Source organism: Saccostrea cucullata, unplaced genomic scaffold (assembly GCF_032062105.1).
Source record: "Saccostrea cucullata isolate Sc308-1 unplaced genomic scaffold, CSIRO_AGI_Scuc_v1 ctg454, whole genome shotgun sequence".
NCBI lineage: Eukaryota > Metazoa > Mollusca > Bivalvia > Ostreida > Ostreidae > Saccostrea > Saccostrea cuccullata.
In genome coordinates, this window is record NW_026933264.1 from 1 (window position 1) to 15,247 (window position 15,247).

At 32.0% G+C, this 15,247-nt stretch overlaps 1 protein-coding gene across 1 annotated transcript; it reads right to left on the reverse strand.

Moving 5' to 3' along the window:
• Window positions 1-4,707: 4,707 nt before the first annotated feature.
• Window positions 4,708-8,162, reverse strand: LOC134237804 (phytanoyl-CoA hydroxylase-interacting protein-like). Its single transcript, XM_062719948.1, has 3 exons — window positions 8,079-8,162; window positions 5,993-6,038; window positions 4,708-5,824 (listed from the first exon to the last, which is right to left on the reverse strand). The coding sequence occupies exons 2-3, from the start codon at window positions 6,000-6,002 to the stop codon at window positions 5,106-5,108; spliced, it is 729 nt and encodes a 242-aa protein (XP_062575932.1). The 5' UTR covers window positions 6,003-6,038; window positions 8,079-8,162; the 3' UTR covers window positions 4,708-5,105.
• Between the last annotated feature and the right edge of the window lie 7,085 nt (window positions 8,163-15,247).

Below are 15,247 nucleotides of genomic sequence, written 5' to 3' on the forward strand. Positions count from 1 at the left end.
ACAATGGGTTTTTTTTTCCATTCTTTTGTCGATACGATATATATCCATGTGAGCTTAAGATAAGATATAACACAGCGTCTGACACATCTATTTCATAGTTGGATATTTTACTTGAAAAAGACCTTATTGGTTATCTAACAACCAAGCTCTATGATAAAGGTGATGACTTTAACTTTCAGTCGTCATGCAGCACCTGCATACGGGGTTTATATCTCTCAGTTGATTCGATACGCAAGAGCCTCGTTCAATGTCATCATTTCATGAATTATATGGTCGACACATTGACCTTGTCAGCAAAACCAATTTATCATTTAATCAAATAATGACTGACGTTTTTCATACTAATTGTTAGGCCAGATTATTGACACACTTGAATTCTCGACGGATATATCCGTTATTTCCCGATCATGACAAGGAGCACACGCCGGGTGTGAGCGGTCGGCAGGGGGATTCTCACTCCTCAATATGGTAACTGATCCCACCTCTGATGTTTTGGAGGTCCCTTTTTGCTCCGCTCCTATTTTGTATTGTTTGATGGACTTTTGAGCTTGAATACTGTTCTTAATCTCCAAATATTTCATTACAAAACAAAAGAACACTACCCCCCCCCCCCCCCCGAAAGGAAGAGGAACTAGAAAATACAAAGCATGAGTCATTTTATAACACTTTCATTCATAAGAACCTGTGCAATTTTAACTCCAATAGTAAAACCTACAATTTCCAATTTGTACTAGTATTTTGATTCACATTTAACATATCAATAAGTGGCAGTAAATACTAAAACAGCCTTTCATAAGTGCCAACATTAATGTTTCCAAATGTATTCCCTGGACTTTGCCAGCATACGTTTAGTACGTGTTATTTGTTGTGCAAGTACATAACATGGCACGGTCTCGAAGGTTTTGTCATCAATGTATACTTGTTAAAAGTCTTAAAATAAAAACTCTACAATTACGAGTATATACCGGTATATAATATGGCACAAACAAATGCAAATAAACAACAAAGCCCTGGCATAGCTTAAAACGAGCTAAAAAAAAAGAAAAACAAAAACATACATATGTACGATAAAATTTTTCATAAAATATTCCACAATTACTACTTTATATAATATGGCAAAATACAAAAATTCAACAACGCTCTTGCATGACTTAAAAGAAGTTAAAAAGAGTAAAAAACGTACACTAAACAATTTAAAATCCATGCAATTTAAAGAATAATCTTAGCTGATAATAAAATGCTATGACATTTTCATGCAATTTATTACATGTATTTGCACTGTATACAAAGTGCTAATCGAAAATCTACTTGATTTGGATCACTAGCTATATTTGTTTGGGTCATTCGAAGTTTCTGTCTGCACATTTAGACAAAAAATGTGCTTTTATATACGTTTTCTTACTGATAATACAACTACTTCAAACAATATGAGACTTCTTCCTGGTATATTTAAAGATAATCATATTTTTGTTTCATCTACCCCTCCATAAACATCGGAAGCACTCGTTTTTCACGCATCTAATGGTCATTTTTTGACTTGTCATCCTCTGGAATGGACTGTTGATATTATTTCAATAAAACATTTATTGTAATGTTTAATATGAATCTTTATCAAACGTAAGCTATCAAATTCGACCACAAGGTCTACTTTATAACCTGGCAATTACATCAAATATGCACCTACCCAACTTTTCCAGAGCTATATTATGTTTGCGTAGAAAATATCCAGAAAGCTATCTTTGTTGTCATGACAGCTATACTTTTTTCGAGTATACATATAGCATTTAGGCCTGGTGCAATTAGTAAAATAATTTATTGACGTTACTTTGTGTTTACAACAGTACTGTACAATATTTTCTTCCCAAGACTCCTCTTACATTTCAACAATGTCCCAGTCTGTAGGAGGTTCATGTGTCATATGCTCACCTTGAGAATTTTATGCTCAATCGGTGAGTGTGATACATATGTATTTATATAAATTATAGAAAAAGTAGTGTGGCCTCTTGGTAAGTTACTTAGGAGAGTACAAACACACAGGCCCCTGACGTTACTTATTTTTCTTTTAATAAAATAAATTATACCCCTATCTATAACATTTTGAACCTTTCGTGACAGTATCTTTTTTAATTTCTAATGGAAGCAACTGTAATGACGTTTTTATTTCTTTAATTTATATGTTTAGTTCCATTTTTTCATTCCGGAATAAAGGATTTTTCTCAAGCATAAATTTCTTCGGGAAATGGGAGGGGGTTACATTGTTGTCCATAACACTAACAGATCCCAACACAAAAATCCTATTTTATGGTTAGGGATGGGGTCGGCTTAATTGGTGGACAAGCTACATTCTTCCACATATATTTTCATTTTTCCTATCAACTTATGACATTCATTCATCAACAAAAACATACCAGATTAAGAATTTTCATGTTGCTCACCAATTAACATGTAATATTGTCAAATTTTAAAGATCGAATTCAACTTTTAGACTTTACATATACACATGGTTTTGTAAATATTTAGTGATATATATATTCATTCAAAGTTTTGATTTGATAATTTAATGATTACTAGTAATTAAAACGCATTCAACTTCAAATCTTAATGCCGCTTCGTTCATTTACTAATTTCAATTCAGCCAAATAAGCGTTAAGAAGAGATTGCATGTAATAAAAAGAAAACAAATGGTTACCACATTTCTCAAAGAAATGCATGGATCTTTTTTCATAGAAATCATAACATATCCCTGAAAATCAGTGAACTTCGGTAACTATATTCTTTTCTCGTAGACTGACTGTTAAGAGTTTGCGTTTCTTGGGAAGGAGGGAGGGGGGGGGAGTTACTTTAATATTCTTAAATTTTAGTGAATTTGAAAAAATTATCAGTTCTTAATCCCCTAACAATTATCCGCTATTCTGGATCTGTCTATGGGGATATAATGCCAAATTTTAATTAAACTTTTATCTTAATAGATTCTGTTTCAGATTCTTAGTTTTAAGTTCTGATGTCTGATGATAGTGTGAAAATAGGTGAAATATTACATAAGTTGCATTATAATCTCTTTATCATAGATTTATAAAAGAGAGAAAAAAGGTGTCCAAGGCGAGGACAATCACCCGCTCTATGACGGAAAAGTTTTATTTTTCTAAAATTATGTTGTCGGTAATATCATCTTCAACATATTAGATTCATATATTGTCCTGAAAGGCATATTGATTGAAAATTGTTTTTAGACTTATTTAGTCAAAAATGGGTACGTTTATGTTAAATGATTCTAGCTATTAAGATTTTTTTTTGAATATGAACGGACCAGGTATTCTAATAAATGCATTGTGTTTTTTTTAATGGCGTCTGAACCCATTCTATCTAAAAGTTGAATATTTCTGAAATGAAAAAAAGTGAGGATAATGAGCATTGATTTATTTCGAAAAATATGCAAACAATACGAACATGTGGGCAGGGCATAAACCCGCATCCCCCCCCCCCCGAATACCAGAGATCCAGAGATTGGAACGGTATCTAGAGGAGTAAGCATCCCTTGTTGATCGGTAACACACGCTGTGATCCCTATGTATTGATCAAGGGAATGGAACATTTCGTAATCAAATTTAGTATAAAAACAAAAGTCTAACAGTTGGGTGAGAGAAGTAAGCCAAAAAAAAAAACGAACCAAGATAAATTAAAGGATAGGTTGAAAAACCTTATTTGTCTCAACAAATTCGTTTCTTTTTAAGCAAATTGACACACAAACAGCAAGAAGACACCGTAGCATATTGTGGTTAACGCATTCAGTCTTACGCCTATCATGAGCTTTGGAAAAAATTCGATTAGTTTGTGAAGCCCTTTTTTCCGTTTTACATACCTTTAAAACATAAGTAAAAATATATTACGTGTAATTATCAATAACTTATATAATGACATAAACTCGAGACAGTGTCTTTGGATTATACTCCCCCTATATACGGCTTCATTCTTCAAGAAGTATTCACAAAATCACAAAGACACAAATCAAACATAGCATTTCTGTATCAATCGTGACAAAACGCAAATCAAGTATCGCACAAACACCAGCAATGATAGCACATTTCATCAAATTCTATATTTATTTATTTCTGTCTCATTTCTTTCGACTGATAAATGTTTCTCTTGTGATAATAAATGCCAATACCTTTTTCAAAACTGTTTAAATCGCGATAATTTTAACAAAAAACAATAAATCTTAATTTCATGCAAATCACAAAAAGGATCCGAAAAAAGTATAGCCATCGCAAAAATATGTTGCAAACATAGTATAGCATTCACTCAAAACAAGAATAGCCCAATTTCTCTAAAAAGCGTAATTTATAGAAATCAGATGATGTTTCGTGGGTGAATTGAGGCGGAAACTAAGATACAATAACTTTTACAACAGAATATAGTTTGAAAAAATTAAGAACAATTGAAATAATGCAAAATGAGCGAAAATCCCATTTAAACGTAGTAAATGAGAATGGTATCGAATTTCTAACTTGTTTCAACTTAAAAATTTTCTCAAATAAATTTACATTGATTCTATACAGGTTTAATATGTTTTCTAATTTCTTAAAGTTACTTTTACCCATATTTTGCCTGCAGAATTTTCTTTTTTACCCATAATGCATCAGAGTACCCAAAGCAATATAGCAAGTGATCCAAATCAAGTAGATTTTCAATTCGCACTTTGTATACAGTGATTTGGATGACGATTTCACTCTGAAATCTTTAATTTACTGCCCATATTTTTAAAAGTAATTTTTGGATTAACTGTTTCTGATATTTCTTTGAAAGAAATATTATAGAATTATTCAATTAATAAAAACTTCCTGTATGTATTTGACATACAGTACTCCCTGATGAAAGTGCATTCATCTTAGACATTTCATTTTATCCCCCCCTCCTTTCATAAAATATTTTTGACCCATTTTACACTTCATATCCCTCCATTTATTTTTCATAATTTTTTTTAAAAGGGAAGATTAATTTTTAGCACAAAACTTAAGATAACAGAGTCCATCTGCAATATCAGAAATTATCCATCCTTCTATTGAAAGATACAGGGTTAAGATTGCCCTGACAAAACCTTTAGAGCATTAATACCAGAAATACCCCATTCTCCTACTGTATGACGCAGGGTTTAGGTTGCAGATGTCGCACACTTCTTTTTTGGGGATTCCATTCTTATGACTGTGACCTCGACCGCGGGGCTGCACATTTATCAATCGCCCTTTTCTGCTGTTAAACAAATGATAAATGTTCATTCTATTGGTAACAAATATTTCTACTCTGACCCCAAGGGTAACGTACACTGGATTTGGTCCGTATCCCCTAGATTCGCCAAGGTACAGAAAAGGGTTATCGAAAATGTCGAGTTCATAAAGGTCGTGTTCCTGGCAAAATCGGTCCTGCTTTGACCCCGGATTCGTCACGACTAAGGTCGCGTAGTGATATTGATAGTGACAGTAAAAATCCGCAAAATACAAATTTTTCGATTGGTTCAAGACAAGATCCGAATCAACTAGCAGACGTTGATTTCCAAAGTAGGAGAAAAATGGCGGTTGTAATCTCCAGCGATCTAACGCGCATCCAAAAAACAGACCCTTAATATTCCCGTTAATGGCGGACCTCTGGTCGCCATTGAAATCTTTAATGTAAGGAATCATGGCGCCTCTTTTGTTCTGAAAGATATCTCTCCAGTAATGATCGGGTTTGTCGCGCCACATTTGGTATATCGGTGCATATCTGCAGTCGGTTTCTTCTGCGAAATCTGCGCATCTCTCGTATAACTCTTGTATTTCCTCTGCAGTTAAATCTGGAATGATCACCAAATTAACGAACGAATTTCATATAATTATTCTGAAATTCATATACACTTTAAGTTAACTTGTTTGAAAAGGAATTATAATATTTAAGATAGACACTAAAAACTTCAAAAACAAAACGATGCTTTTTGAATAATTTTAAGAGTGTTCAAACTTACAGTTAGGCATTTCAGAGTTTTCCAGTGTCTAATTCATGGTAACAACCTACCAAAAACAATATAAATATGTATATGCATGAATAGAATCTTCCTTATGTTCACTTTATGATTACGCTTAAATGAAAGTTTTAAAGTATTTGCGAGTTATTAATCATCGATAGTGTCTCGAATAAATACATCTACATGTAATGTACAGACAGGTGGAAACAGTCTTACCTAGTTTACAAGTAAGTAAAGAAGTCATACAACATTGATGCAGCTGTTGCCTTCAATTCGATATTAAAAGAGGATGACGAGATTTTATCCATGAACAATATATTATAGTTAATAAATCAACGCAATATACTTCACTGAAATCGAAATAAAACACTATAGGTGTCTATCACATTTAATTTATATTTTACAAGAGAAAAATCATTAATGGCCGACTTTTTAACTGCAATCATTACTTGCATATTGTGCATTAACCTCTCAGTTGACTTGAAACTGCATCCGATCAGTTTTCAGACCGAGGCAGGTTACTAATGAGGTTATTACGAGGCATGTAAATCCAAATCAATCAGCAGAGGTTGAGTTAGTCTAAACTTAGATTTAAGTTAGTCATCAATAACCTCGTTAAATGTAAAAAAAATCTGTTAGGTTTTTTAATGAAATTTTTTAAGACAAATTGTTATGACCGCCCGACGGAGAATGTATACACTTTCATGGCATTCAAACCAATCTCTGATGGTTTCAATTGACCCTGGTTGATTTTATTCCAAGTTCATTGAAAATTGTGTAAAAAGGATGCTGGCCATGGAATTCCTCATTGACACATTTATGTAGTCTTTGTTGACCAGGTCTTCAGACAAACTGTTGGGGTTATTTATTTAAAAACATAATTATGCATGTACGTGAGAAGAAGAAGAAAAAAAATGCTGTTGCCTTCAACTCAATATATCTAAGAGAACTTGAAATTAAAGACATTCATAGTCCGCCATATCTGTTTCATATTATAGATGTTTTATTGACTATATACTAAGAAGGCAAACCAACTAAATTGCACGACAAACAAGATTGCTTCTTTTCCATTGTTAACTTTATTTATAGAAATGTCAGTTCCCATCTGCATATGCAATGATGATTGCATCTTCCAACTTATTTGATACCAAAGAGCATGCTCCGAGTACATGACCGACACAGGCTTCTAACAGATAAGTTGATGTAACAGGGTTTTCAACAACGTGTTAAAAGTCAACATTTCACAAATTCTTTGCCCGTTATAATGACCATGTTAGCATATATAACCATTTTAATTGGTTCACTTTTGGCTAACTTGTCTCATACCAATTGCTAAGCCTTTGTTTCTATACTAATTTTGACAACATAATGTTCCGTCCTCCTGATCTATACAAAGAGCTCAAGATGGGTGTGACCGGTTCACAGGGGATGCTTACTCCACCTAGGTAACTAATCCCACCTCTGATATTCTGAGGGTCAGTGAGCGGGTGTGACCGGTCAACAGGGGATGTTTACTCCTCAAGGCATCCGATCCCACCTCACGAATTTCCATGGGTCTGTGTGTATGTCTTTTTACAAATTTGTATTTTTTAATAGATGAATCATTATTCGCTTTCTTTCCCCTTTTCACTGTACAGTAAGGGAGACAAAATGTAAAGTAATATACTGGGTAGTATATTAACAGTGGGAGAGAGTTAAGAATCAACAGTCAGTTCTGTTCTAAATACAAAAGATTTGAATACATATCTCCTCATCTAAACAGGAAGTGCCCATACTTTATTTATAACTACCTACTTATAAACCTATTTTTTTTAAAATCCACATTTTGAAAACTTATTTGTTTATTAAGTCAACTATAGATAAAGTCTATTTTAAAATGAATCGACACAAAAATCAAATGGAATAGAGTAGAAAAGGGGCCTGATGAGGTCTACCAATTTAAATATCAATTTAAAAAAAACTGACGTACGAGTATAAAATGAAAGAAATATAAAAGTTTAAATGTTGATCTTCACAGGTAGTTTAAAAAGATAAATACAAAACTATGTGGAAAAGAAGTCTATAAATACATTTTGTAATGTCTTACCATTGAATAACGAAAGTTGCCTTTCATGGAAATGTTACGACATATGCACATGACCGGGGATTTCCCGAAATCAATACGCTTATGTTTATATAAAGAAATAAGGGTGCACATAATAGAAAGGCCAAATTTTTCCTCACATTCAATATTTTTGAAACTGATTTTTTTTTCAAGGATACAAAATCTCTCTTTATATTTAATTTGAAAGAAATTCAACCGCACTTTTTTTGCCCAAATAGTTTGAAATATCCCCTGTAAGAAGATTGTGAAATCAGACATTGCCTTTAACGAGGCCAAGTCTAATTATTTCTGCCCTAGGGATTTTGACAATTTTTTGATAATTAATTTTTACTGTTATAATTATTGTTTTAAGATTAAAAAAATCGAATGTTTACCACCCCGATTTCTTAGGGGACCATTTCAAAAGTTGTCAAATTTTACTATTGGAACTTATGGAAATTTATTGAAAAAGTGTCAATTTATCACATTTTTCCATATTTTTTTTATTTCTGCCCTAGAAATTTCTTTTTCATTCAAGTACTTGAAAGTTATTGTAAAAAATCACCAAAATATGAAATTTCAAATAGATTCACCATCTACTTTGGTCTAGGTACATGTAATTACTAAATTTATATTTTCAAGCCCTATACCTCTAAAATTGTCATATTACGGTATAACTACATATAAGTGCAGATGAATATCGGCACTTACGATTTTTTGCATAAATTTGAATTGCTAATATGCTTCTTTAGATGTTCTGTCATCAGTTTTTAGTATAATATCCATAGACATCTTGAACATACGAGCGAGTCATGCGTCATTCTTCAGCATCACGCGTTGCTTACAAAATCCGAAAATGGTGACGTCACTAGAGCCATTTCAGCGTTTTTCCCTAATAATTGTCGTAAAATCACATTTTCAGACAAGTAGGGGTTACAGATAATGTTAATTTTGTATTCAAATCAAAATATTTGGCAAAGGTGTACCGTCACACAATTGACTGCAGAAATTAAAAAGCTGCGCAAAGTCATGCGCACTCGAATTAGACTCGGCCTCGTTAAGAATATGCCATTTTTATGTTAATGACTTATCTACTGCAGTTTGTGTGATACTTTTTTGAAAATAAATACAACCTTTCTGTTACTGAATGTAAGAAAATTATTATTAATATCGGTATATTTAAGTAAAATATGATGAGAAATGAACATGCTTAGCCCAGGAATTGAAAATTATCAGGTTAGTATGCTGCATCGAAACGTTTCTTACAAAAATGTATAATGCAATTTGTACAAAAATCAACAGAAATGAAACCCAGATTTAAATGTGTCAAAATGAGGAATACTGAAACGACAGTTTCAGATATTTTGGCAATTTAAGAAAATATTTTATGTATAAATAATTAAAAGAATCAGTAGATAACGTCACAATACTAGTATTTGACCTTAAAATATGACATTGACCGCTATACTGTATAAAAAATGGGGACTTTTTATAAATATGTCCAAATTTTTGGTCTCTATTATAAATGGATCAAAAGTTATTTTGCATTTAATAACAGACCGTCAAATCGCCTGTACATTCTATTCTTGCTTAAATTTTGCTAACATTTACTTTTCAAGAAATCGTTGTTACATGGCCCGTCCATTTTTATGTTACGACACTAGGTAACATTCTACATATTTTTCATACCTTATATACGACTTTGTATGCCTAGCCTAGAAGTTATCTTTCTTGCTACGTTCAACTAAGCTGGACGGCGAGCCATGTTAGGACTTTCCGTTCTTGTTATATGTAGATGAAAGAGCTTTAAGGCGCACCTTTTCAAGTAAAGATTCATTGTATTGAGTAAGAAATTCAAGCATTAAGGTAAGGGTGTTAATATAAAATAATATTCATTGTATTTGGTACATAATTAATAGTTACAAGTTAGTGCTTTTTTAATTGAATACAGAGTAATAGGTACTCTATAGTTTTGAACGCCATTTTCTTTTGATTTTGTATGTTGTAATCGAAGAAAGATTTTTTCTTTTTAGCTGCAAAACAAATTTAGATATGATTAACATTCTACATATTACGTATAAAACTCTTAGTTTTTATTGTCAGATGGAGATTTTCAATATAATAAACTTTGATCTCAAAAAGGACTTTTTTGGGAATATTTCTGAGTTTTTGGTCAAGGCTATACATGAAGCAGAAGAAAGGGAGCATAGAAAGGTAAATTTTATATAATTGAAACAAGAGTGCATCTCCATATATCTAGAAGAAGCTTTACAAAAAAAAAAAAACGTACATGGAAGAAATCTAATTGGCAGAAGTTTCCAACGTTGATATTGACGCTTACATTCTGAATTTATTTAAAAGCATCACAATGGTGATAGAAAATCAACAGTTATTTGTTTTCAGAAACAAAGTAAGCTAATATCCTTGTGTTTTTATTAAGTAAAAGAAGACAAAAAATGTTCTCCATAAAAAGATAAGAAGCAAACGTATTCAGGATGAAAAAGAGACAATGGTTCTTTTCCAAGATATAAAAAATATGGACATAACGAACAGTATTCGAGATCAAAATCCAATAAACAGTACAAAATAGGAGCAGTGCAAACACGGACCTCTAAAACGTCAGAGGTGGGATCAGGTGCCATGGAGGAGCGAGAATCCACTGTCGACCGGTCACACCCGCTGTGTGCACCTTATCATGATCGGCATATAACAGGAAAATTCCGTCGTCAATTCAGTGTGTAAATAATGGACTAAAAATTAGTACGAAAAACGTTAGTCAGCATTTGACTCAATGATATTTGCCGACATGGTCATTGTATCGACCATAGAACTTACGAAATGATGACTTTAAACGAGACTTCTGATATTCTTGTTTCATCAACTTGTTCTTCAATAATTTACTTCATTTTAGAAATTGTAAATACGTAAAACATGCTCTTGCGCATCGAAGCAACTGAGGGATATAAACTCCGAATGCATCTAATGAAGGTACATGTATATTGCTGCATAAGTAAGGGAAGTTGACGATTGAAAAGTTTAAGTCATCACGTTTATCATTGAGCTTGGTTGTTAGACTACCATTAACGCCTTTTTTCAAGTAAAATATCCAAATATGAAACAGATGTGTCAGATTCTTTGGTATCTTTTATCTCAAGCTCACCAGGATAAATCGTATCGACATTAGAATGGAATAACCATTGTTTATTGACAATACGCCTTCTATATAATCATCTAAATGTCGAGTTGAAGGCCACAGTTTTCATCTTTTCACGTATAAGATTTTTAGGACAAATTCATATGAATAGAAATTGGCACCCATGGGAATTCCAAAAGATTGTTGGAAGATCTGGTCTCCAAAAACCACGTAGATATTGTCAGAAACTCAAGCATCTATTTGATGTCAACTTCAGAGACGGTACTTGTGTTTACAATCGGAATGATTTTTTAAACAAAAAAGGCAAAACTAACATATGATGAGTGGTTGACGCAAGTAATATTCAAGTATATCCAGAAAGTACCTTATTCAAGTTTAAGTTCTAACATTTAAGTGTTATTTTTTATTTTTTTGATTGTTTTTTTAATCTGGAATACATGTATATTAAATTTCATCATTTAATTGTTATATAAACGTGGTGACTTAAATTTTTAAATCATCAACTTCCCTTACCTCTGCAGCAATATACCCTTAACACCTGCATAATATAGTGTTTGTTTTTCTCAGTTGATTTGATACGCAAGAGCATGCTTTATAAATAAACAATGTTCAAAATGAGGTAATTATAGACACACGAGTTGATAAAACAAGAATATCAACAGTCTCGCTTTAAAGTCATCATTCCTTAAGTCTTTGGTCGATACAATGACCATCTCAGCAATTTAAATCTATCGTAAAGTCAAATGCTGACTGAGGTTTTTCATATTAAATGTAAATGAAACATATGGAGATAACGAACAGTATTCAAGATCAAAAGTCCATAAAACAATACAAAATAGGAGCAGAGCAAACACGGACCTCCAAAACATCAGATGTGGGATCAGGTGCTATCGAGGAGTTAGCATCATCTGCCGATCGGTCACAACTGCCGTATGCTTTCTGTAATGATCAGGAAATAACGGAAAAATTCGTCGTCAAATTAGTGTAATGGACTAACAATTCGTATGAAAAACGTCAGTCAGCATTTGACTCAATGATAAAGTACACTGTATTTTTGCTGACACAGTCATTGTATCGACCATAGAAATTACAAATGATGACTTTAAACCAGACTGCTGATATTCTTGTTACAGCTACTTGTTTGTCAATAAGAAATACGCACGCTAACTCTCGATTCCCGCCTTCATTTTGCAACCATTTAATTCAATATAAATGGCAATTTGGCTATACAATTTTTGTTTAATACAAAGAACAATTCACTGGTAATTGATGAATTGTCTTAATACCAGCGCTAAATGGTAAATTATCCATAATTCCAGCTCTTGAAAAAAGGGGGATAGACGAAAATTTCCATTGAAATTGGGGACTTTCAAGCATTACCATATTTTGAAATCGTCTTGGATATGATTAAATGGTCCATATATATTGTCTTTTGTTTTAGACAAATAAATAAAACATAAATATATTAACAAAATATAATATCTTAGTTGTTAATCGCTTTGAAATTGCTGGAAAATAAGCATTTTTGTCGTTTTTTGTCAATAAACATAATCCCCCCCCCCCCCGTGATACACAAAAAGCTTTGGTATGAATTTTTGAAGTAACAGTCCATATTACCCGTAAAAAGGAATTTTTGTGTCATGGGGGGGGGGGTTAAAAATATTTCCCGTTTTCCGTTGATTTCTATGGTCAAAAACACAAGTTTTACCAAAATTTTAGAGTTATCTCTATTTGTTTTCTCAAATAATTAAGTAATGTTTTATGAAAATCCATATAATTATCTATAAAATTTATTAAAAAGTCATCGAATATGTTAACTTGGAGGTAGGCGGGAGAACAATACTATCGTACGCAGTTCTTACCTCATTTTAAAAATTTGTACATGCGTAGAACATGCTTTTGCGAATCGAATCAACTGAGAGATATAAACTTCTTAGGCAGGTAATGAAGGTATATTGCTGTAAAGTAAGGGAAGTTGACGATTGAAAAGTTAAAGTCATCACGTTTATCATAGAGCTTGGTTATTAGATAACCATTAACGTCTTTTTCAAATAAAATATCCAAATATGAAATAGATGTGTCAAAATCTCTTTTTGGTATCTTCTCAAGCTCACCGGGATATATCATATCGACATACAAATAGAAGTGTAAATGTTAGGCCTTTATTTACACACTGAGTTGTCGACGGATTTTTTTTAAAATTATTTACAAATAATGACAAGGAGCACACAGCGGGTGTTATAGGTCTACAGCAATGCTCACTCCTCCATGGCATCTGATCCCACTTCTGATTTTAAGTGGTCCGTGTTTGCTCTGCTCCTGTTTTGTTTTCTTTGAATGGACTTTAAAGCTTGAATATTGTTCGTTATCTCCATATATTTCATGTTTCTGCAATTTGTAATATGTGTTTGATTATATTGTGAAAAATATTTTTTGTTGTTGTGTGTGTGTCTGTTTTTTTTTTTTTTACATTCATTTACTTAAATGAAACCATCCAATATGTATTTATATGAATGGGTTTTAAATATGCATTTACAGATATGTGCATTTCAAGCTTTCTTATGTTAATGCGGAAAAATGTAATAAACCATAGAAAAAAATAAGTTTACGACGATTTTCATTTCAATGATAAAACTTGATACTTGATATAAAAGTAGACAAAGTTAATGTGGCATTGTCCTTTAGGCTAAGTATTAATTTGATTCAACATATAGATTATCTTGTTTTACTCCTTTTTTTTAACCCCCCCCCCCCCCAAAAAAAAAATTATGAAGATTAAGATTAACTATCGAAAAAACATGAGAAAAGTTGAGATGGCATTCTCCTTTAATGTATAATGTGTTAATTTACATCAATATTTAATTTTTTTAAAACAAAAAATATTATAAAGATTAAGATTAATAATGAAAAACATCAAATGACTACTCATCAAATGTGTGTTATGTGAAACCTGTAGGTAATTTATATAAATGTATACTAGTAGTGAAATGTGTACATAGATTGATGTTGTTCACAAGCTAATTAACGCCCGGCCCATCGGGCCTGTATGCCACTTTAAACACAAACTTGAAAAAAGATACTTCATGAATATTATGATATATAAAGAAAATAAAGAGCAAAACATTTAGAGATAAACAAAGTACAAAAATAAACAAAATGATGAGACAAGCATTTTTTAAGTATACCCTACATGCTAAGATTGTTTAAGTCTGTTGTAAAAATTATTGGTAAATAAATATCCTGTAAAACACACCTATATGCCATCCTATTTTTTAAATGAGATTTGAGGATTATTTATTTTAGGTCATTTGGACTTTAAGGAGTAAAAAAATATATCGACTTCTGCAAGTATTATATCTTATCTCTCGACTGTACACAAAGTTATGTTCATCAACATTCGAATTCACGACTGTATTATCTTTCCCGTAAAGCAAAGTTCGACAGTGATGTCCATTTTCAAATTAATTTTCTTTTCGATTTGATAATGAAACGTGTTATAAAATTTTACATTTTTATTATATATTTGTTTTACCCAGCAACAACTTTTGGTGAAGACATACTGCATAAATCAGGACTTAAGGAAATGTCTTTTTGAATGATGTTCATTTCAGCGATCCTTCTACAAATGTTGACCTGCCAACATATAGTTAAAAAATAAAGTTGAAATATTGAATTTGACGTATATGAATCGGTCAAGAATTTTTCGGGTGAAAATTTTGCAGAAATACAATTTGTATGGCATAATTAAATGTCAACAAAACGATTCCTCAGATATTAGTACTCAGATTTTAAAATTTATTTACATTGATTTTTGAATTTAAAATGAACAATTTGATTAAAAACAAAACCATTTAAAAGAAATATAACCGTATTTATTTGAGTTTTAGCATGACCAAAAATAAAGCATATTTTCGTAATGTTTTATATTCCCAAATTCCCAAAGTTCCCAAAGTTCCCAAATTAATACCTTTAAAAATTCTTATTTCTTAGCAACTTTAGATTCAGTATTAGTGAGGGT